This window comes from Borostomias antarcticus (genome assembly GCF_949987555.1).
Source record: "Borostomias antarcticus genome assembly, chromosome: 15".
Classification (NCBI taxonomy): Eukaryota; Metazoa; Chordata; class Actinopteri; order Stomiiformes; family Stomiidae; genus Borostomias; species Borostomias antarcticus.
This window is the reverse complement of record NC_140248.1, coordinates 20527364-20551135: the sequence shown is the minus strand read 5'-3', so window position 1 is coordinate 20551135 and position 23772 is coordinate 20527364. Positions and strand designations below refer to the sequence as shown.

Below are 23772 nucleotides of genomic sequence, written 5' to 3'. Positions count from 1 at the left end.
CCCCCCGCTCCCACCCAGGGACACGCTGAGACGAAAAAACAGCCCTGGAGTCTGACCCAGCCGCACTGTTTTCATTCCGTTGAACAGAGGAGGAGGGGGGGGGGGGGGTGCTAGCGATTGGTCGACGGGGACGGGGGGGTTACCGCGGGCCAGGCCAGTTAGCCTGCCGGCCGATGACCGTTATCACTGGCGGCCATTCTGTGATTCTCCAGAACCTACAGATGGCCAGCACGCCCCTGCTCCCACCCCTACCATAGGAGGCTGAGGGGGGAGGGTACTGTAACATGACAACCCAGATTTCATTCCAATCATATTTTTATCATCTAAGCCATATGTATTCTGGTAGACCACAAAATCTAATTTGCACAGAGGACCCATGTGAAGATAATTTTGCATGACAATTTTGCAAGATTGCGTAATAGAAAACCATAAAGTCCAAAAGCACTAGTATGATTCCTGGAATCCATCATTGTCTGATAAACATTCCACACCGGGAATACTGTTAAGGGCTCAACATCTGGGAAGCTTGCCAAGGCTTTAGCCTAGGACAACTCTGAACATGGTGCAATAGAATGCTTCCTGCATGTTTAATCAACTGCACACAAAAAAGAAGTAGAGAATGTTGCTCGATGTATCCTCGATGCATTTATCCAAAATAATCCTCCTGAATTGTATCCACTGGCACAATTTGTCAGCCATCTTACACTCAGTATAAACACAGCATCTCTACATCATGTCCTCCCGCATGTGTGTTCTGAGTTTCTGTTGACATAAGATTAGAGAACAGAACAAAATATCCTCTATTTGAAGCTGGAGAGGCTGTCTGGTGTGTGGTGTGCTTCCCACTGGTCGGACACAACACAGATCCCTCCACATCTGTCCATCACACCACAGAGCACACTCCTCCCACCCGAGACCTGCAGCCTGAGAGATCACCTAATGTGATCATGCAGAGCTGGGAAACCTGGTTCGTACAGAGCTGGGGAAAGCAGTTTTCTGCTACGCACCATGGACAAGGAATAAACTACAGGGCTAACTGAAATTAACAAATCTACCTCTGGGGGATTTTAAATATCTTATATAAGATACTGTAACAGAAGAATGTATGTGTTTTTGCGATGCTACAGTATGTTTTAATCCTGACTGAATTGTGTCTGTTTATTGTTTTGTTGACTTGCATTGTCTATAACTATTGTATTCTGCTATCCTGGCCAGGTCTCTCTTGCAAACACGATTTTAATCTCAATGAGACTTCCTGGGTAAATAAAGTTTGAAGAAAAAAAAAAAAAGCTTTTCTGGCTCTTCTCCTTACACTAGACGAGTCCCATGGTGGTCATAATGAGCTCATCACAGGCAGCTGTCCCACCTGCTGCTGTCCAGGTATCTAGTGTCTGTAGTCCCCTGGTGCTTCTAACAGAGCCGTCTCTGCCTCTCTCTGTAAATATACAGTTTCATATACAGGTGGAGCCTCTGCTCTAGAACACATCCTACAGGAGCCGAGACTTGTCAGGCGGTTCTTAACACCTGGGTTTGGGAGAGGTAGGGCGTAATCTGACACAGACAGGTTGATATCAAGAGATGGAACCTGCCAAAAAGAGGCGAGGTCACAAAGAGATGAGCAGCGGGACAGATTGAAAAATAATGTTAGAGATAAAACAGTAAAGAGGGACAGAGTGACAGAATGAGTGAGAAAGAAGGGATGAATCTAGACAAATTGAGAATGGGAGAAAGAGAGTAAGATGAGTGAGAGAATACACATGCGTGAGTCGAAGAAAGAGTAGGAAACATTCTGTTCTATAAAAATAAATCTGGCATCCCTATCCCTTCAGCGGGATCCAAGACCTCCACACAGGCAAAGTTGACTCAGAACCAGCAGGGGGTCATCTCCCCTGAGCTACACCTCTCCAAAAGTTCAAAATGAGAGTGAGCGTGTCTGTGTGTGTAGGTGTGTGTGTGTGTGCGTGCGTGCGTGCGTGTGTGTGTGTGTGAGAGAGAGAGAGGTCCCTTTTAGTTTGAATTTTTATGGAATTTGCTTAGTTGGTACTAACAGAATTATATTATATGAAAGATTATTTAGCAAAATACTGCCAATAAAGCTTATCTAAAAATATCTAAATTTATGAAGTGTTTCATCCCAAAATGCTATATCCACCATTTCAAAAATAACATATCTACTGTACAGTACTCTTGAAAAATCATTGCTGGCAAAAAAAAAAAAAAAATCAAGTTTATGAAATATTATAAATGCCATTTGCTAAGATAATTATCATATTCCTGAACAGAAAATCAGTCTTTATCATAAACGTCAGTGAATAAACATCAAAAGCTTTCCAGCCTAATAGTGGAAGGGAACACTTCTGTTCCCAGACACATGCGCACCAAGGAGCCGGCGCTCCCCTCCATCCTTCTCAGCGGCCTGGCCTGCAGCCCTGACCTTGCTTATGTAAGTGTGCTGAACATGAGCTGAGGTGCAGCCATCTGAGAGAGCAGCCTCAGACAGCCCCCCCGACACAGAACAGCCCCAACACAACAGAGCACACCACAGCAGCCCAGTGCCCTCAGCAAGGGCGACCACGGACACGCAACCAGCTACGGGCGTCGCTGAACAGCGCTCTCTCTTTCTCTACTGTACCTCTGTCTCTCTCGCTCTCATGATCCCTTAATCCATCCATATATGTACCAGTCTCTGTCTGCCTCTGTGTTGTTCTGATGCTGTGAGCCTGTGGTGCTGCAGCAGTCTGCAGCTGAGGAGACTAAACACAGACACAGAAAGGCAAGTCCTGACAGTGGCTGCCCTCTAGTGTTCACCACTCACTGCACTGCTGAACAGTCTCAACATGAGGCACACGTCACTGTGCCAGGTGGTATTCACACAGTCCATCCCAACAAGACAAATTCGTCTGGTTATCATAGGAGCAAACCACTGACAAAGTCCACTGACTTTATGGACTGTTGTGACATCCATATGTGTCCTTTACTTAAAGGGGAACGCCGCTGTCATAGCAAGTTTAGCTCAAATGTCGCTTTGTCCTCAATGAAACCGATTAGTACACACCAACAATTAACCGATCCGTGCAGTAGTTAAGATATCTCCTTTTTCCTCTGTGTGCGCACCCCCTTTATAATGGAGGTATATGGGCCTCTGCTAAACTATGATAAACATACATTTTCAAGGCAGGAAGCGCCAGGAAGCCCCTTAGCCCCTCAGTAGAATGTTATCTAGCGCGCACAGAGGAAAAAGGAGCTAGCTTACTACTGCATGGACTTACTACTCTTCTGTGCGCGCACCCCCTTTATAATGGAGGTCTATGCACTTCTGCTAAAAACTATGATAAACATGCATTTTCAAGGCAGGAAGCCCCTTACCGGTCTCAGTAGAATGTTGTCTTGTGAAATGATCCCCATGTGTTGACGTGTTAGGCATAGCTAGGAGGATGTAAACAATCGTCTAGCTTTACCGCGGCAGACGTTTACAGTGCGAAAGGTATGGTGTAGTGTGTTCGGCGAAATAGTTCTGGCTCAAATGGAGCTTTTGTTTCAATATTCGGTTTGAGAATGCAATATATTTCACAACAGCATAATGACACCGGTAAGATCACACCCTGCGCTTCCTGCCTTGAAAATGCATGTTTATCATAGTTTTTAGCAGAGGCCCATATACCTCCATTATAAAGAGGGTGCGCGCACAGAGGAAAAAGGAGCTAGCTTACTACTGCACGGATCGGTTAAATGTTGGTGTGTACGGATCAGTTTCATTGAGGACAAAGCGACATTTGAGCTAAACGTGCTATGACAGCGGCGTTCCCCTTTAAGTTTAAGGATAGGGTTGGGTTAAGGTTAGGGTCAGGTTAAGGTTATGGTTTGGTTTAGGGTTGGGGTTAGGGTTTGACCGGTCTCTGCGTTTATGGGAACTAGCCACTACCGAGTGGGAACCCAGTAAGTGACCTACAGTAATCATGTACGTGCTGCTGTTGTGTCAGATAGTGCTGCCAGATTGTGTGGGTGTGTCTTTGAGAGAAGGAGAGGGGAAGAGAGAGAGAGAGAGAGAGAGAGAGAGAGAGACATCAAGATGAGCATAAACAAATGGAAAGAGATAGGAGGGATCTTAGCTTCTCAGACAGATAAAAGTTGGAGAATGAGGATAGGACATATTGAGGCCACAAATAGAAAATAGACATGCTGTGTATTCATTGGTCTAAACTGACTGACAGCCACCCTCAAAAAACAGGGTGCTGGATGGAACTGTTTGTAACCTCTAAAAAGGTTCCATATAGAGCCCTTTTAAGGTCCGAAAGAACCGACTAGGGATCCAAACAGCACCCTAAAGGGTTCTACTTAGAACCGCATGGGAACTAGAGGGTTTTTCTGCTCTTACGAATAGTTCCACTGGAGCACAGTCTACTGTCCTGTTCCAGCTCCACCGACGGAGCAATCAGCCTCCCAGCCTTCATGGACACCCCAACACAGGCAGAGGGCACCAGAGAACAGCCTTATGTTAAACACCTCTTGCACAGCTCTGTTTGGTTGGCTCTGCCACAAGTGTGTGTGCGTGCGTGCGAGCGTGCGTGTGTATGTGGAGAGTATGTGACGTCCGACTGCTAGCCCACTTACATGTGCCGATGCAATCCAGCCATGGAATGAGAGATGGCTAATGAGGATTGTATTGACAGGGGGCCTTTCGATTCACAGCCAGTACTGTAAGATCAATTCTCAAAGAGACAGCAAGACTGAGCAGCTGTAGCAAGAGACAGATGGGAAGTCATGCTGCTAATACCGATGCTACTGTAGCATTTCCACACAAATACAGTCTGTAGCACATAATGTAAAGTCTGACTGTGAGACGGCATGCGTCACTGCTGAGCCTGGGGCTTATCTGAGCGATGCTGCAACCCCGCTGGCTCTGTGAATAATACACCAGCAGACACTGTTACATGACCGGCAGAAGAGGCAACATCATTGATGCGGCGGTCCAACCAGCACACATGGGTGTGGCATGAGAGAGAGGAGAGAGATGAGAAAAATGAGAGAGGGAAGGTGACAGACGAGTAAAAAGAGGGGGGCAGAGAAAGACAAAAGAGAGGATGAGGAAGGAGAGAGGAAGGAGTGGGGGCTGCGTGTGTAGGTTACGTGAGAGAGCCACACCTATTTACAGACACACAGCCCTAGCCTGCCTCAGTGGTGCAGTGGAGAGATTCAGAGTGGAATTTTACTGGCAGAGATCCTGCACTGCCTCTCTCTCTCTCTCTCTCTCTCTCTCTCTCTCTCCCCCCCCCCTCTCTCTCTCTCTCTCTCCCCCCCCCCCTCTCTCTCTCTCTCCCTCTCTCTCTCTCTCCCCCCCTCTCTCTCTCTCTCCCTCTCCCCCCCTCCCCCCCCCCTCTCTCTCTCTCTCTCTCCCCCCCTCTCTCTCTCTCTCTCTCTCCCCCTCTCTCTCTCTCTCTCTCTCTCTCTCCCCCTCTCTCTCTGTGTTTGTGTGTGTGTGACTGCAGTTTTCTATCCATATCATCATCAGATGGATGCATAAGATATTCCCAAACAGAGAAGTGTTTTATTAATATGAATAATATTTCTTCCTGAATCCCCCCTGGCATTAAGAGCAGACTTGGGAAGGAACAACCACAAATAAGAGTAGATGAAAGGATATCCTGTCTCTCTTATTCTCTTTCTCCCTGCATCCTTTCCCCTCTGTATTTGTTGCACTGCAGGGAATTGATCCTGATTCCTGCTGAGTCAGCCCTGCAGCTCTAGCAACTAGTCAAAGTTTAGAAGCTCATTCTGAATTCATTAAAAGTAAAAAATATTGAACTGCGGTTCTGAATAAGGCCACGGTTGAGTAATATTGGATGGAGCTCCAGAGCCTGAGAATAAGACTGGCTGGAGTATTATAATCATGTTGACAACACCAGGGAATGATATCACACTGAACCCAGCAGGCTGAAATTGACAGTCAGGCCACAAAGTTAAATATAGGCTGAAGAATAAATAGGTTCAAAACCAGGCACCTTATTTCAGCTTTGAAAGGCACCTTTCTAGCAAATAATTGACAAAACAAACAAACCTTAAACTGATCACTCAATCATATTCATATCATAATCGATAAACCATGGATAACATAAGCGTGATTCTCTTTATTTGCTCATGACGTAATTTGGTATTGTTATAGCGAGAATATTGAAATATCACTAAGGATTAGCACACATGATAAATACATGCCATGCTGCTTTGAAAACCTAAGAGAGGAGACAGAGAGAGAATGGGAGATTGTGGGAAAGAGAGAGTATGAGAGTGGGAGAGAGAGAGAGTGCATGACAGAGTTAGACAGTATGAGAGGTAAAGAGAGTAAGGGAGAGAAATAAATGGAGTATGAAAGGCAAGGCAAGGCAAATTTATTTGTATAGCACATTTCAGCAACAAGGCAATTCAAAGTGCTTTACATGAGACATTAAAAGCTTCAAGACAAAGTGCAAGAAACACATTATAAAAGGTCATATAAAATAAAATTCAAGAAAAAACACATTATAAAATGACATTTAAAACAAGGGAGAAAGGGAGAAAGAGTACACGAAGAAGACGTAGAGAAAGAGTATGAAAGAAGAGCATAGAAAGAGCGAGAGAATAATCAGGGGAGAGAGAAAAAGAGAGAAAGAGAGAGTATACGACAGAATATATGATAGAGCAAGCTCTATACCAGGCCAGTCTCGGGGGACTAACGATCCAGTATCACTCCCCGTACAGCAATGCATCGTCATGCTACTGACTTCCTCACATAATGCAGGTGGGACTGCTCCAGAGCTCCGGTCCGCAATCCCACAAATCGTTAATCCGCGTATCTCCGTCTGCCAGACGGGCTCGACGGAACTACAGCCCATGACCCACTTACAGCCCAACTGATCCGCTGTCCACAGTGAAGGACTGGTGGTACAGAACACAGCTGACCCACGGGACGGTGGGATAGACATTACCCTGCTGCGCTGTCTCTGTCTATCCTCACAGACACAACCACAGACCTGTCTCTGTCTATCCTCACAGACACAACCACAGACCTGTCTCTGCCTAGCCTCATAGACACAACCACAGACCTGCCTCTGCCTATCCTCACAGACACAACAACAGACCTGCCTCTGCCTATCCTCATAGACACAACCACAGACCTGCCTCTGCCTATCCTCACAGACACAACAACAGACCTGCCTCTGCCTATCCTCACAGACACAACCACAGACCTGTCTCTGCCTAGACTCAGACACAACCACAGACCTGCCTCTGCCTATCCTCACAGACACAACCACACACAACCACAGACCTGTCTCTGTCTAGCCTCACAGACACAACCACAGACCTGCCTCTGCCTAGCCTCACAGACACAACCACAGACCTGTCTCTGTCTAGCCTCACAGACACAACCACAGACCTGCCTCTGCCTATCCTCACAGACACAACCACAGACCTGTCTCTGCCTAGCCTCACAGACACAACCACAGACCTGTCTCTGCCTAGCCTCACAGTAATAACCACAGACCTCCCTCTGCCTAGCCTCACAGACACAACTACAGACCGGTCACTGTCTAGCCTCACAGATCACATCACATCAGTTCCAATGTTTAATGAATGAAAGACAAGCGCCAAACTTTTCGGGTTGCAAAGTCATTTATGAGGGCATTGAAGTTATGAAAAGACTTAGGAAAATGTGCAACAAGACGCACAGGTCTCCAAATATACTCCATTTTGTATATAGCATTCAAAAGGTCCAAAGGTCCGAGACCGTCTTCAAATGTCGCACTGTAGATAGTATTTACATGGTGGATTTGATCTTCAAGTGACTGTGAGAGATCATTCTCGTATTTCGCGGACAGCTTTCTGCATGACGCACTGATATCGTCTTTGGACATGTTTCTAAATTTCCATAAAACACCAAACTCCTTGCAAATCTGCTTAACTGATGGGAAGCATACACCTAACTGGGAAATGATGCTGTCCATAGCGACATTTAAACACTTTATTTCTGAATATAGTTGCTGGGCTTTTCTCTATCGCATCACGCTCTGAATCTGACTCATCAAAAAAGCGCTTCCTCTTTCTCTGTCTCATTTTGAACTTGGGTTCGATGCCCAGGACACTGGCAACAGCAGTTGCCTCTGTCAGAAAACTGCCCCATGATCCACGCAAGCATGTCATCTCTTCCTCCAGTATATTTGCTGCCTGAGAGCATGATGTTAAACTTAAGATGGACCAAACCATTTTTGCATTGGGCTACAGGGAGGGGACGTGAATCTGTTCTTGACCACTATGTCAAGGAAAATTATCAATATAAAATATAACAAGCTTTTATGTGACTGACAAATACCATCTTAAACCTTCACAGATATTTATTTTTGACAAAATATTCCGGCAGATTATTTCAAGTTTAGAGGGTCAGTTTGGCGCCCCCCCTGATCTGGGGCCCGGGGACAACTGTCCCCTTTGTCCCCGCCCCTGTCGGCGGCCCTGCACAGATGCACTGGTAGATTCAATACTCATGCTTTACTAGTGTCCACCAGATTAGCGCTAGGGAACCCGTAATCCCGACGACAGACAGACAGAAAGCAGCCTTTATGAAGGAGATCAGAAACAGTCGACAATACACCCTGGTAGGCCTTTGAGATGGGTCTTGAAAAAAAGGCCTCCGAGCTAAAATGTTGACAACAAACAAGTCTGCTTGAGCTTCTTCTGTCCCACTTGGACCTTGAAACAACAGACGGCTATATCTGCTCCCTGACAGATAACTGGTACAAACTGACCAGACACAAAGTGTGCTCATATGGTGATGAAAATGGAGGCAGAGATCAACACAACTCCTATACAGACAGAGTCCTCGACAGTGGCTAGGAATATCATAAATATCATTAATAATAATGAATTAATATTGCCACCTATTAATATATAATAAATCTATGTTTTAATGTTATGAATTGGGAGATCCTATGTGTTGACTTTCCTACTGCAACAACACATGCATTACCCTGCAGCCCGAGGCTACAACAGATAAAGGGGTCCATTTGAAGCTGGTGGAGTGTGAAGAGCAGAGTAAAGGCCATCACTAACATCATGAGCATCAATGAACCACAATCATACATTGCCCTACTTCATATTCATATGACACTGACACATTATCAACACTCAACTAAGATCTGTGGGTGGGAAATTGAATTGAAGTGGTCTTCTCGTACGTAAAACAAACATCACGATTAACAGAATGCTATGGAGGGTTAGGAAACGAGACTACCAGGATAAATGCACATTCCACCGCCAACCTTCTAATACATAAACATAACATGACAATTTTAATAATCTTAATTAAATATAATGTGCTGGTCCTTAAATGTTCAGGACAAAAACAGCAGATTGAGGGAAAAGCACATGCTAACCTCCCTGCCGGGACACAATTACTGTACCCACACACTGGTGATGAAAAACATTTGCATGTACGTACTATGAATTTTCAATACGACAAGACAGGGAGTTGTGGCAACTCGAGTTCGTTCAGCAACATGATCAGCACCATGGACAGCGTGCCGCAGGCCCAGAGGGCTGGTAGTGAACGGGAGGTACTGCAGGATTGACCGCAGCAGTGACCGATTGGCTAATCAGCCGGGCGGAACCCGATCCTACAGCTGCAGTCAATTGACTGGAGGGGAGAAAGGGGTCCCGACAGGATTAGCCGTACCTGGCGCCCCGACGCATGGTCCCCGGGAGGAACCGACCAAGAGGCCCACAGCGGAGGACGCAGAACGGCCTCTCTTTAAGTTTGATTGGGATTAATTCCACTCCCCTGTTTTTTTTAATGAGAACTTTTTAGTTCTCATTAGCCCTCTGGGCATCAAATGGCTCTCTTTTTGTCCGATTCTCCCTGTGAAGGTGTAAATCCCTGACAATGTGGTCTTGGGTTATCACTCAAGTCATTCTCCATTCAAAATAATACCAACTCTCATCTAATCACTGTTAGGCAGAGTTCGTGTCCTATTGAAAGTGTCGGCTCCATTGATACTGATCAGCTCCGCATCAGCAGGTGGAAACGGCGTGGGGAAAACTACTACGTCACTCTTCATGGTGTCAGAGCTAAAACACACGTCATACTGCTGAGTAGATTTGGAGTAAGACCAGCTCCCGTCAGGGTGGGTGGAGATAATTGGGGCGCTGTACCTGCTGAAACTGTCCTCTTTCATCTATACTTTCAACAAACACAACATGAATAGACAGTCGCAGCCAAGGAAGGTTGAAAATGTAACCTAACTAATCCTGAGCATCCTAGAGTCAAATATATAATCCAGATTAAAGATGATAGAATCTGACCCAGCACTTACCCAGCACTTAACAAATGTTTAACCACACAGCCTTGTATTGTCTACAACAGACCACCCAATCTATGAACCCTACTGGTGAGAACCCACCTTCCACCACTGACCCAGACCCTTTTTTTTCACAGACTATTCCTTGTGTCAATTGCAGATGTGGTACCTGAACACAATGCAATTTCACACGCATGGACAGGAAAACCTTTAAAAATTGGGGTGTTAACATGCAAGACCAATAATGTGATCTACAGAATATGCTCAAATGCCCATTTGACATATATCAGAAAAAAATATTGCCAGACAGCTAAAAACAAGAAATTATGATTTCACATATGCTGCTCACCATGTTTCTTTTGTTAGATACTTGGGCATCGAACTAAAGCACCCCTGTCGTGGAGGTGATATTAACTCATTGCTACTCAAAACAGAAGAGTTTTGGATCTACACGCAGGCTCCAAAAGGGACTCTGACTTGGGACTATTTCTGTGGTGACTCTCCCTTGTGCCTTTCTGGCTAGTCCCCTCTATTTACCAGGTGTGTGTGTGTGTGTGAGTGTGCGCACATGCATAAGTGAGTGAGTGTGTTTTTTCTGATTCAGTTGTGCACTGTACTGTACAAAGCAGTGTACAAGGTCTTTGACCTGACAGATAAGTGTATATTTTTGAAGTGTAATCTAGAGCTTTAAAAGGGAGGGTGGGAGTGTATAATGGTGTATATTCTGGGGATATTATTGTGCACCTTTACTATGATTTGTATGGTTTGCTAAGTGCTGATATTGTTCTCTCTATGTTGTATAGTATAAAGTATGTTGGTTTATTTACCTGATGATTTTGTTATGGCCTATTATATGGTGCATATCAATTAATCATATAACCTGTCAGGTGACACCTTGAGACAGGAAAGGTGTATTAGTGACAAAATACGAAACACAATGCGTGCCTATCATGCACTCGATAGGCCTACGATGTAGGCTACATCATGCAGATTCGTAAGATCGTCTGCGACATTAGGTGGAAAACAAGTACTAAACCAGTTCACAAAGTCCAAAGAATTGTAATTTAGCCGACGCTGCACTAAACATATTAATTGAGGGGTCTAACATGATGTCTACTATTAGCGTATAGCCATCTACAAAGAAATTAGCAAAAATTTGTTTTTTCCTTTTAACTCACATGAATATGCCAGCGTCGAAGTGAATGTGTCAATATCGTAACTGAGAACCTTACAAAATAAGGCGGTGGTGGAAGGTCCTAGAAGAGAGAGCCAATTTAATAGCAGGGGGGAAATGTAGGGGAGTGAATAATCCATGAAAAAGTGTACTTCCCTTTGTTAACCGTCTGTAGCCTATATAGTGCCGCTGTCCAAGGTGCTGAAAGTAGGCCTACGCGAATACTGCACAAGATGAGGTTGGGTTTTCAACGACAAAACAAATACATAAGAATCAAAATAGGCCTAAAGCATGAACAAATCTGAGTCTGCCATGTAATTTGAGGGGCATATTATATTCAGACAATTCATCTACAATTCACTCGAAACCATACAACACCAAGCAATACCTAGGCTATGTAAGATTCAGATGGTAATCTTACCTTCTCACTGTTGGGCAGAGTTCGTGTCCTATTGAAAGTGTCACCTCCATTGATACTGATCAGCTCCGCATCAGCAGGTGGAAACGGTGTGGGGAAAACTACTACGTCACTCTTCATGGTGTCAGAGCTAAAACACACGTCATACTGCTGAGTAGATTTGGAGTAAGACCAGCTCCCGTCAGGGTGGGTGGTGATCATTGGGGCGCTGTACCTGCTGAAACTGCCATCTGTCCTGTGGCATTTCACTGCTATCAAACTGATGAGACTCAGTAGAAATATCACTGATACGGAGACAATGGAGATGAGCAGATACAGGTTTAGATCTGATAAACTGTCCTCCTTTACTGGTACTTGTCTGAAAGTTGTCTGCAGGTCACCTGTACTTTCAACAACCACAACATCAATAGTCACAGTCACAGACAGGGAAGGTGCTCCATTGTCAGACACCAGAATGACCAGCGAGTGAGTTTTTAAGTCATTGTCACTCATGCGTCTCTTAGTCCTGATCTCTCCATTGCTGGTTCCAATTCTGAACAGATTGGTCCCCTTTGGTTCAGAGATGTGATAGGAGAGCAGCGCATTATAACCAGAGTCGGCGTCTACAGCCCTGATCTTGGCCACGAAGTAGCCCGCTTCAGCAGAGTAGGGGATGTTCTCAGAGTTAACAGAGCCTTGGTCAGAATAGGGCGGGAGAATAACAGGTGTGTTGTCATTCTCATCCAGGATGAAAACGTTCACAGTCACGTTGCTGCTCAGAGGAGGAACACCAGAGTCTGTGGCCTGAACTTGGAACTGGAATGTTTTCATCTCCTCATAGTTAAACGACTGCATGCTGAACAGTTCACCAGTTAAAGAATTCAGATTGAGAAATGTAGACAAACGTGCGTCTCTGGTGCGTTCAAAAAATGTATACACTACTTGAGAATTGTCATTGTCATCAGGGTCACTTGCTTTAACGCGGCCAACCAGATCACCTACTTGACTATTCTCCTTTAAATACATATTAACTACGGGATCTGTGAAGCGAGGCGCGTTGTCATTCACATCAGACACGTGAACAGTTATCACACTAGTAGTGGAGAGAGGCGGAGTCCCCTCATCCATGGCCTTTATGGTAACATTGTAAAGCGAGACACTCTCTCTGTCCAAAGGCCCGTCCACAACTAAAGAATAATAATTCTTGTAAGACGACTGTAATTTAAAAGGAATAGTGCCTGTAAGTTCTGCTTTGATTTGGCCATTTTTGCCACTATCTTTGTCACGCAAATTGATTGAAGCTACAACAATTCCTTTCTTAGCGTCCTCCTTCACCGCGCCTGGGAGAGATGTCAGGATGATCTCTGGTGCGTTGTCGTTCACATCAAGTATTTCAATCAGTACTTTGGAGTGGGCAGTCCTGGGTGGATTACCTTTATCTTTTGCTTGCACGCGGATTTCAAAAGCAGATATCTCCTCGTGATCGATCCCCTCTTTAACTGTGATTTCTCCGGTTTGTTGGTTGATCGCATACACCCGATTCACGTCGTTTTTACCAGTAAATGCATATTCAATCTCGCCGTTTGCGCCTTCGTCTGCGTCTGTTGCGTTAACGGTGAGAATTAACGTCCCAATAGCAGCATTTTCGGCCAGGAGAGCTTTATAGAGGGTTTTACTGAAAGTTGGAGTATTGTCGTTCACGTCTATCAAATTAACAATTATTTGCAATGTTCCAGATCTGGGAGGTTTTCCTCCATCAACAGCCGTGAGGAGAAGTTTTATTTCAGACCGTTTCTCTCGGTCTAACGGTTTCTGTAGCACCAACTCAGCAGACACACTCTGTTCTCCACTGTGTACATCCAATACGAAATGTTCATTTGGATTCAGCTTGTATGTTTTCACTGCGTTACTACCGACGTCTGGATCACTGGCAATGGGTAAAGGGAGTCTGTCACCAGATGAAGCAGATTCATACATGTTGACAGTATAAATGCGCTCTCCAAATAGGGGCGCGTTGTCATTCACGTCTATGATGTTCACTTCTATACGATGTATTCGCACTGGATTATTTAATATTACCTCAACATCAACAGCACATTTGACTAAATAAGGGCAGAGAGACTCTCTGTCGATTCTGTCATTAACAAAAATAGCACCAGTCTTTGCGTCAATATCAAAATACTTCCTTTTGGACCCGGTTACAAGTTGGACTTCTCCCGTTTCCAGTTCCTGCACGTTTATGTGTAGATCTTTGGCGACGTTTCCAACAAATGCACCTTTATCCAACTCCTCGGAAACAGAATAAAGCAGCTGCCCCTCACAAAATCCCCATGAACAAAGCAGCAGATGCGGTATCCACCACGGCACAGGACGCTTTCGCTCCATCAGGGCCATCGCTACACCTGAAGACTGCGCGCCGATCAAATAGAAATAAGCGGAATATCAAAAGTACCAGTTGATGTAATATTACTTTGATCTCTTCGTTCTGTGTTCAACGCCAATATCCTTGTTTCTCTCTTCTCGCAAAGCCCATCGCTGCCAAAACTCGACTCAATTTACACCACGAAAGAGGGAGGAGACCGTTATTTCATGAGAAGTAATAACTTTCACGGTCAACAGCGACATCCTGTGTTTTTAAATAAATATGCTGAGCAATACGATTGCGCCAAGGAGTTTGGATATCTGGCAATGTCGTATTTTCCATTCCTATGTAATATAATTCCCCTGTGGTATAATGTGCTCACGTTTAGAGGCTTATAATCAAATATTACACACATAATAAAGTGTTTATTTGTTGCACAAATGCAACAATTTTGCGAGATTGTTTGGCCATTACGCACTGGTGTCCAAAACAGCGGTTCACTCTGTGCCATTGCGCTTAGAAGTACATGGTAAACATATCAAACACACAAGTAAACAATATTAAATAGGCCCAAACAGTTCTTTTGAAAAAGATTACTTTAACCAGCAGGGCTCCAGACTGCCACCAATTTGAGGGCAATTAGCACCATAAATCCGTCCAGTGCCGCTGAACACTATTGGCCTTTTTTGTGTAAATATAATAATAATAATAATAATAATAATAATAATAATAATAATAATAATAATAATAATAATATTAATAAGAATAATAGTATGTATGATTGTTATTCTTATTATTACCATTGTTATTATTATTATTATTATTATTATTATTATTATTATTAAATCCTTAAAGGAGTAGTAAAGGGAAAATGCATGTTTAGCCCTGTTTTAAGGTTACTTATGATCATATACAATGATTCAGATCAAAACGTTGACAAAGCTAGCATTTTCGAGAAAGTTGATAATTGCTTTACCACCGTTTTGGTCATACAATGGATGTGGATGGGCATCTTGAAAAATCATTCAAAAACATGTTAAACTCGATTTCAAAGACAAGAAACTCACCTAGGTGTTAGTTGGCGTTCTGACATATAATTCGCCATAAAGTAAGATTCTAGTTAATCTGGAAAGGCTTTTTTAAATATTTAGCATAGAACTATTTAGTCACAGCACATACGTGTGTAAACGTCTGCAAACTAGGTAGCCTAGCAACATAAACAATAACAATAGCTACCGTAAGTAGTTCCGCTTCCTGAATCCCCTCTGCGGATTGATTTACACATCTACATGGTCGCTTCAATACAAGTCAATGGATTTCATAAAATGATCAATAAAACCCTACAGGATTCATACTTTGCGGCGAATTTGATGTCAAAACACCAACGAACACCAATTACACCCTCGGTGAGCTTCTTGTCTTTGAAATCGAGAGTTTAACATGTTTTGAATGATTTTTCAAGATGCCCATCCACATCCATTGTATGACCAAAACGGTGGTAGAGCTATTAAAACGGTGGTAGAGCTATTATCAACTTTCTCGAAAATGCTAGCTTTGTCAACGTTTTGATCTGAACCATTGTATATGATCATAAGTAACCTTAAAACAGGGCTAAACATGCATTTTCCCTTTACTACTCCTTTAAGTCATATTTTGGTCACAGTTGGCCGATTTGCTTTGATTATTTAGTATAATCCTTTTAACAACCCGGCATTTCTTTCTCCGTCTCTCGCACGATATAGTATAGCCTACTATGTCTCTTCTCAAAACAGGATCGAGTCAGATGTCGGAGCATCTCTCCACAGAGACACAATCGAAGACCTTATTAGGATAACTGAGTTTGGAGGACACCTGGTTCACCCAGGGACAAAGGGCAAGAGGCCAAATTGGCCATGATTCTGAGGCTTCTGGAGATCTCTTGCAAAGGGGACAGGGCAGGGGACTTTTTGTAATTTAAAGTTTTCTTTATTTTATTAATTTAAGTTATTGAACTGTCTGCACTTTTAAAAAGAGCATTTAATTTTAGTTGATTGATTAGTAGGCCTACACTAAAAAAAGCACCTTATTATCATAGAAAATACCTCCAAAAAAGCTTAGATGTGATCAACCAGTTTTTGTGCAACCAAACTGTGTTACTGTGAAGCCTTTAAAGGTAATTTTGCTCAACTTAGAAACGAGTGAACCACTTAGCTACACTGATTGTGAAGTGTGGATGTAGGATAGTCTGAATACATACCTTCTCAGTGTTTGGCAGGGTTTGTGTCCCATTGAAAGTGTCTCCTCCATTGATACTGATCAGGTCCGCATCGGCAGGTGGAAACGGCGTGGGGAAAACTACTACGTCACTCTTCATGGTGTCAGAGCTAAAACACACGTCATACTGCTGAGTAGATTTGGAGTAAGACCAGCTCCCGTCAGGGTGGGTGGTGATCATTGGGGCGCTGTACCTGCTGAAACTGCCATCTGTCCTGTGGCATTTCACTGCTATTAAACTGATGAGACTCAGTAGAAATATCACTGATTCTGAGACAATGGAGATGAGCAGATACAGGTTTAGATCCGAGAAACGGTCCTCCTTTACTGGTACTTGTCTGAAAGTTGTCTGCAGGTCACCTGTACTTTCAACAACCACAACATCAATAGTCACAGTTGCAGACAGGGAAGGTTCTCCATTGTCAGACACCAGAATGACCAGCGGGTGAGTTTTTAAGTCATTGTCACTCATGCGTCTCTTAGTCCTGATCTCTCCATTGCTGGTTCCAATTCTGAACAGATTGGTCCCCTTTGGTTCAGAGATGTGATAGGAGAGCAGCGCATTATAACCAGAGTCGGCGTCTACAGCCCTGATCTTGGCCACAAAGTAGCCCGCTTCAGCAGAGTAGGGGATGTTCTCAGAGTTAACAGAGCCTTGGTCAGAATAGGGCGGGAGAATAACAGGAGTGTTGTCATTCTCATCCAGGATGAAAACGTTCACAGTCACGTTGCTGCTCAGAGGAGGAACACCAGAGTCTGTGGCCTGAACTTGGAACTGGAATCGTTTCCTTTCCTCATAGTTAAACGACTGCTGACTGTAAATATTGCCTGTTAACGCATTGATATTGATAGAGGATAATGCATCACTACCTGTTAGAGAATATGATACATGCGCATTTTCATTTTCATCTGCATCTTCTGCATTCATACTGACTACCAGGTCCCCAACTGGGCTATTTTCTTTTAAATAGACATTGACAATAGGCTCTGGGAAGCGGGGTGGGTTGTCATTCACATCAGAAATATGCACAGTAATAGCACTGGTGCTGGAGAGAGGTGGGGTGCCCTCATCTATGGCTACAATAGTAATGTTGTATTGGGAATGAAGCTCTCTGTCTAACGGTCCCTCCACTACTAGAGAGTACTGATTTTTGTAAGACGACTGCAGTCTAAAAGGAACAGTTCCTCTGATGTGACCGTTCACAACTCCATTTTTACCCCCATCTTTATCAGAGAGCATTATCAATGCAACAGCAGCACCAGATTCAGCATCCTCTCTCACTGTGCTCATAAGTGATGTCATTGATATCTGTGGCGCATTGTCATTCACATCCACTATTTCCACCAAAACTTTACAATGGGTCGTTTTAGGATACTGGCCTCGATCAGCTGCCTGCACGCGCAACTCAACACCAACATTTTCTTCATAATCTAAATTACCCTTCACCAATATTTCCCCAGAATGAGGATCAATAGAGAACATATTATATCCCTTAGCATTACCATGGCCAACAAACGAGTAAATAATTTCACCGTTCATACCTTCATCTATATCTGCAGCTGTAAGAGAAATTATTTTGGTGCCAATTTTAACATTCTCCGCAACTTTCACTTTATATAGAGATTTGCTGAAAACTGGATTATTGTCATTGATATCAATTACATGTACGATTATCTGTAATGTCCCTGATTTGGGTGGTTTTCCTCCATCTACAGCAGTCAGTAGCAGCTGAATCACAGCCTGTTTCTCTCGATCTAAAGGTTTCTGTAGCACCAACTCACTAAACACACTCTGCTCTCCACCGCCTTGTACATCCAGAGAAAAGTGCTCGTTTTGACTCAACTTGTAGGTCTTCACTGAGTTACTACCCACGTCAGCATCTTCAGCAACTGGCAGAAGAAAACGTTCTCCTACAGCTGCGTTTTCAGTTACATTTAGCACCAGTGACTTAACCGAGAAGGAAGGCGGGTTGTCATTTACATCCAAGATAGAAATGTCAACGCGAAAGACGTCCAGAGGATTGTGTGCAATAGCCTGTGCACTCAAAGAACATGTTTCACTGCTCCCACAAAGCTCCTCTCGGTCGAGTCTTTCATTAACGAACAGAACACCCGACTTCAAATTTATATCAATATACTTCTTGTTAGATTCAGATACAACCTGAAACATACGGGACTCCAGTTCCTGAACATTGAGATTGAGATCCTTGGCAATATTTCCAATTACGGTTCCCTTGTTTACCTCCTCTGAGATGGAATAGACAATTTGACGGGATGATACCTCCCATAAGCAAAGCAACGAGAGAACCACAATCCAAACGGAAAGATACATCGTTCTGCACGAATCACCAGATATCCGCGATACGATCTCCCAAACAATACCGTTCATAGAAGCCTGTCTCGGTCTGTCCTCCGTTTCACCAACCCTTCTGACAACACCCTCAAGCATCAATAGACGGTGAGAAAGGAGGGGTTTCATTAGCCTACATTTTCCAAATAACCACGGTCTGCAGCGACATCAAGTGTTTATAGCCTACTACTTCTATTTATTCAACATGTTAAAGAAGACTGAAGAGAGACAAACTACACATTTTTGAAAATACATATTTCCAAACACATTTCAATTTTGATATTTTGATATAATATTTGACAAAGTGTTTTGCTCTTTGGAAAAGTTTGTGTTCCCACCAGTCAAACGAAAAAGGGCCTTCAAGTTCAGTCAGTCTACATTTCATTTATATGCAAACAATAATAAAAATGTGTAGGCCTAGATTCTTATTTGTGTCGCTGTCCACACAGTGTTGCCGACTTGCAATAATGCATAGCCTACATTATGGATTAATTTTACCTTTGACTAATCACAATTCTTAGCACTCCAGAATACTGGTATTTTTCCAGTGTTTTTATCTGAACGACACACGTGAAGTTCAGTAATTTCATGATGCAATTCTGCTGTAAAGATAGCCTATTTTCTTCTACTCAAAAAGGGAAGAATAAAAGCTGGCTGATGAAAACACTGAAAGAAATGAAACTACTAAAGTGCAATATCCTCAAGCTAAAGGAAAGACCATGCCACCGGTCACTGTCCACAGGAGTAGTGCTGAATCTGAACACATGACACCGCATTCGCCTATCAGCTCAAGTCAACAGGTCTATATTATGTCCATTGTATGATTCGATTTAGATTCATAATGGTGTCACTGTCCACACAATGGGGAATAATTAATTTCGGAATAACTTGAATAAAGGATACTAATACTACTACTACTACTACTACCACTGCTGCTACTACAACAACAACGACTACTAATACTAATACTAATACTACTACTACTAATAATAATAATAATAATAATACTTTTAGGAAACACTTTTCATTGAGAGACAATCTCAAAGTGCTAAATAGCATTTAGCTAGTGTTAACGTTACCTCAATTCCTGAATTTAGCGTAGTTTAACTTAATTTAGCTTCTGTAAACTACACAGTAAATTAGCCTCTGTAGCAGCAGCAGCCGTAGTGGTTGTAGGCTAGTGGCAAATGTCTTTTCCCAGCAGTTGCCTACAGAGTAGCCGACTCAGTGTAGCAGTTGGGATGCGCAGGTGGAGCAAGTAGCCTAGTTTAGCGGTGCTAGCGGCAGGCTATGGTAGCAGTGATGTTAAGTCGGATAATCACAATCCAGAGTCCAGAATTACCATGATCAATTATGTATATCAGAATGCCATATCTGAAATTTCCACTGACAAAAACAAATAAGTTATATTCCATTCTATTAACCTTTAACTGTAGCCTAGTGCAAAGTATGTGAGTGGAATTCGAATGGGAACATTGTCAATGCTTTCATTTTCAATTTCAAAAATTGAAACTTTTCTCTCACATGAAATCGATTTTAGGAGAACCAATCAAAGGGAGAAAATAATGGTTTGTTGAAGAAAACGTAGATTAAAAACAACAGAACAATGGATTGTACCTAAGTGCAAAATCCTAAAGCCATAGCCTCAGCCGAGCCAGCTGTTGCGGTCCACGTCAGAGGTGCTGATTTGAACTCACGAAAACGCATTATGGGAATTTGCCTTAAATAGATGCAAGGCTACATTTATTCAAATCTCAACATCAATCTAAAATATTATGTATCTTGCAATAAAATTACCATTAAACATCAAAAAAGTGAATTTGTAAAAACGTCCCAATGCAGACCCAGCAATCACTCATCAAAAAATAAAAATAAAAGTTAAGCTATTAATGTATATCTAAAGATCTTACCTTCTCACTGTTGGGCAGGGTTTTTGTCCTATTGAAAGTGTCTCCTCCATTGATACTGATCAGCTCCGCATCAGCAGATGGAAACGGCGTGGGGAAAACTACTACGTCACTCTTCATGGTGTCAGAGCTAAAACACACGTCATACTGCTGAGTAGATTTGGAGTAAGACCAGCTCCCGTCAGGGTGGGTGGTGATCATTGGGGCGCTGTACCTGCTGAAACTACCATCTGTCCTGTGGCATTTCACTGCTATCAAACTGATGAGACTCAGTAGAAATATCACTGATACTGAGACAATGGAGATGAGCAGATACAGGTTTAGATCCGAGAAACGGTCCTCCTTTACTGGTACTTGTCTGAAAGTTGTCTGCAGGTCACCTGTACTTTCAACAACCACAACATCAATAGTCACAGTCGCAGACAGGGAAGGTTCTCCATTGTCAGACACCAGAATGACCAGCGGGTGAGTTTTTAAGTCATTGTCACTCATGCGTCTCTTAGTCCTGATCTCTCCATTGCTGGTTCCAATTCTGAACAGATTGGTCCCCTTTGGTTCAGAGATGTGATAGGAGAGCAGCGCATTATAACCAGAGTCGGCGTCTACAGCCCTGATCTTGGCCACGAAGTAGCCCGCTTCAGCAGAGTAGGGGATGTTCTCAGAGTTAACAGAGCCTTGGTCAGAATAGGGCGGGAGAATAACAGGAGTGTTGTCATTCTCATCCAGGATGAAAACGTTCACAGTCACGTTGCTGCTCAGAGGAGGAACACCAGAGTCTGTGGCCTGAACTTGGAACTGGAATTGTTTCCTTTCCTCATAGTTAAACGACTGCAGACTGTAAATATTGCCTGTTAACGCATTGATATTGACTAAAGAGGTTAATGCATCACTACCTGTTAGAGAATATGACACATGCGCATTTTCATTTTCATCTGCATCTTCTGCAATCATACTGACTACCAGGTCCCCAACTGGGCTATTTTCTTTTAAATAGACATTGACAATAGGCTCTGGGAAGTGGGGTGGGTTGTCATTCACATCAGAAATATGCAAAGTAATAACACTGGTGCTGGAGAGAGGTGGGGTGCCCTCATCTATGGCTACAATAGTAATGTTGTATTGGGAATGAAGCTCTCTGTCTAACGGTCCCTCCACTACTAGAGAGTACTGATTTTTGTAAGACGACTGCAGCTTAAAAGGAACAGTTCCTCTGATGTGACCGTTCACAACTCCATTTTTACCCCCATCTTTATCAGAGAGCATTATCAAGGCAACAGCAGCACCAGATTCAGCATCCTCTCTCACTGTGCTCATAAGTGATGTCACTGATATCTGTGGTGCATTGTCATTCACATCCACTACTTCCACCAAAACTTTACACTGTGTGGTTTTTGGATGGTGGCCTTGATCAGCAGCTTGCACGCGCAATTCAACACCAACATTTTCCTCATAATCTAGATTACCTTTGACTGATATTTCACCAGAATGAGGATCAATAGCGAACATATTATATCCCTTAGCATTACCTTGTCCAACAAATGAGTAAATAATTTGACTATTTATACCTTCATCCATATCTGTCGCAGTGGGATGTATTATTTTGGAGCCAATCTTAACATTCTCTGAAACTTTCACTTTGTACAACAATTTGCTAAAAACTGGGTTATTATCATTGGTATCCAAAATATTAGTGATTATCTGTACAGTCCCGGATCTAGGAGGCTTTCCTCCATCAACAGCCGTCAGTAGCAGCTGAATCACAGCCTGTTTCTCTCTGTCCAGAGGTTTCTGTAGCACCAACTCAGCAGACACACTCTGCTCTCCACCACTCTGTACATCCAGAGAAAAGTGTTCATTTGGGCTCAGCTTGTAGGTCTTCACTGAGTTACTACCCACGTCCGCATCTTCAGCCAGTGGCAGAAAAAAACGTTCTCCTGCAGCTGCGTTTTCAGAAATATTCAATATTAGTGACTCTACGGGAAAAAATGGACCATTGTCATTTATATCCAAAATAGTAATTTCAACACGAAATAGATTAAGAGGATTGTGAGCAATAGCTTGCAGACTCAAGGAACATTTCTCACTAGTCCCACAAAGCTCCTCTCTGTCAATCCTTTCATTCACGAACAGAACACCCGACTTCAGATTCACATCAAAATACTTCTTGTTAGATTCAGATACAACCTGAAACATACGAGACTCAAGTTCCTGAATATTGAGATTCAGATCCTTGGCAATATTTCCAACAACAGTTCCCTTGTTCACCTCTTCTGTGACGGAGTAGGAAATCTGACGGGATGATACCTCCCATAAGCAAAACAACGGAAGAACCACAATCCAAACGAAAAGGGCCATCGTTATCCACGCATCATCAGTGGATGAATCATTTATGATCAATTCACAAGACTAGGACGCTTTTGTTTCAAACGCCAACGTGATCTGATCTCCAAAATAACACTGTTCGTAGAGGCCTATATCCCTGTCTGTGTCCTGCGTTTCAGCGACCCTTCTGACAACACCCTGAAACACCAATAAACGGGGAGAAAGGTGGGGTTTACATTAAAATAACATTTTCTAAAACCACGGTCTGCAGCGACACCAAGTGTTTATTTGTTGCTCATATTTATTCAATAAAGAAGAACGGAAAGAGGATTAAACTAGGCTACAAATTCAGGAAAATATATAAAGGTTTTATTTTTCTGTATACGTATAAACATTAAGCATCTACTAACAATTTAATGTTTTATCTAAGTAGGCCTACCAAGTCTGCTTAATTACTCCGCTGCACATTGGGCCTATAACCGTTCCCTTCATACAGTATGAGGCGATGAATCACACCCTCTCGGCCCTTCATGCGTAGAAATCGTGATGTTTGTTCTTAGGTAGTCTACTTGGCACAAAACCTATTATTTACTAGATAATTTGTCATTTCTGTCTCATATCATAGTCTCATATCATAGTACGATAGAGTGCAAGCCAAACATTTCCAGAAATCCATACTGGAATA

General features: G+C 43.1%; 2 protein-coding genes across 2 annotated transcripts; both read right to left on the bottom strand.

Moving 5' to 3' along the window:
* Positions 1–11884: 11884 nt before the first annotated feature.
* Positions 11885–18840, bottom strand: LOC311318932 (protocadherin alpha-8-like; the record flags this gene model as incomplete). Its single annotated transcript, XM_084450366.1, has 2 exons — positions 11885–13143; positions 17706–18840. The coding sequence occupies 2 exons, from the start codon at positions 18838–18840 to the stop codon at positions 11885–11887; spliced, it is 2394 nt and encodes a 797-aa protein (XP_084306492.1).
* Positions 18841–20744: 1904 nt separating this feature from the next.
* On the bottom strand, positions 20745–23120 carry LOC311318931 (protocadherin alpha-7-like; the record flags this gene model as incomplete). The annotated part of the gene is made up of 1 exon (XM_084450365.1): positions 20745–23120. One exon carries the CDS (start codon positions 23118–23120, stop codon positions 20745–20747), a length of 2376 nt encoding a protein of 791 aa, XP_084306491.1.
* Positions 23121–23772: the final 652 nt, after the last annotated feature.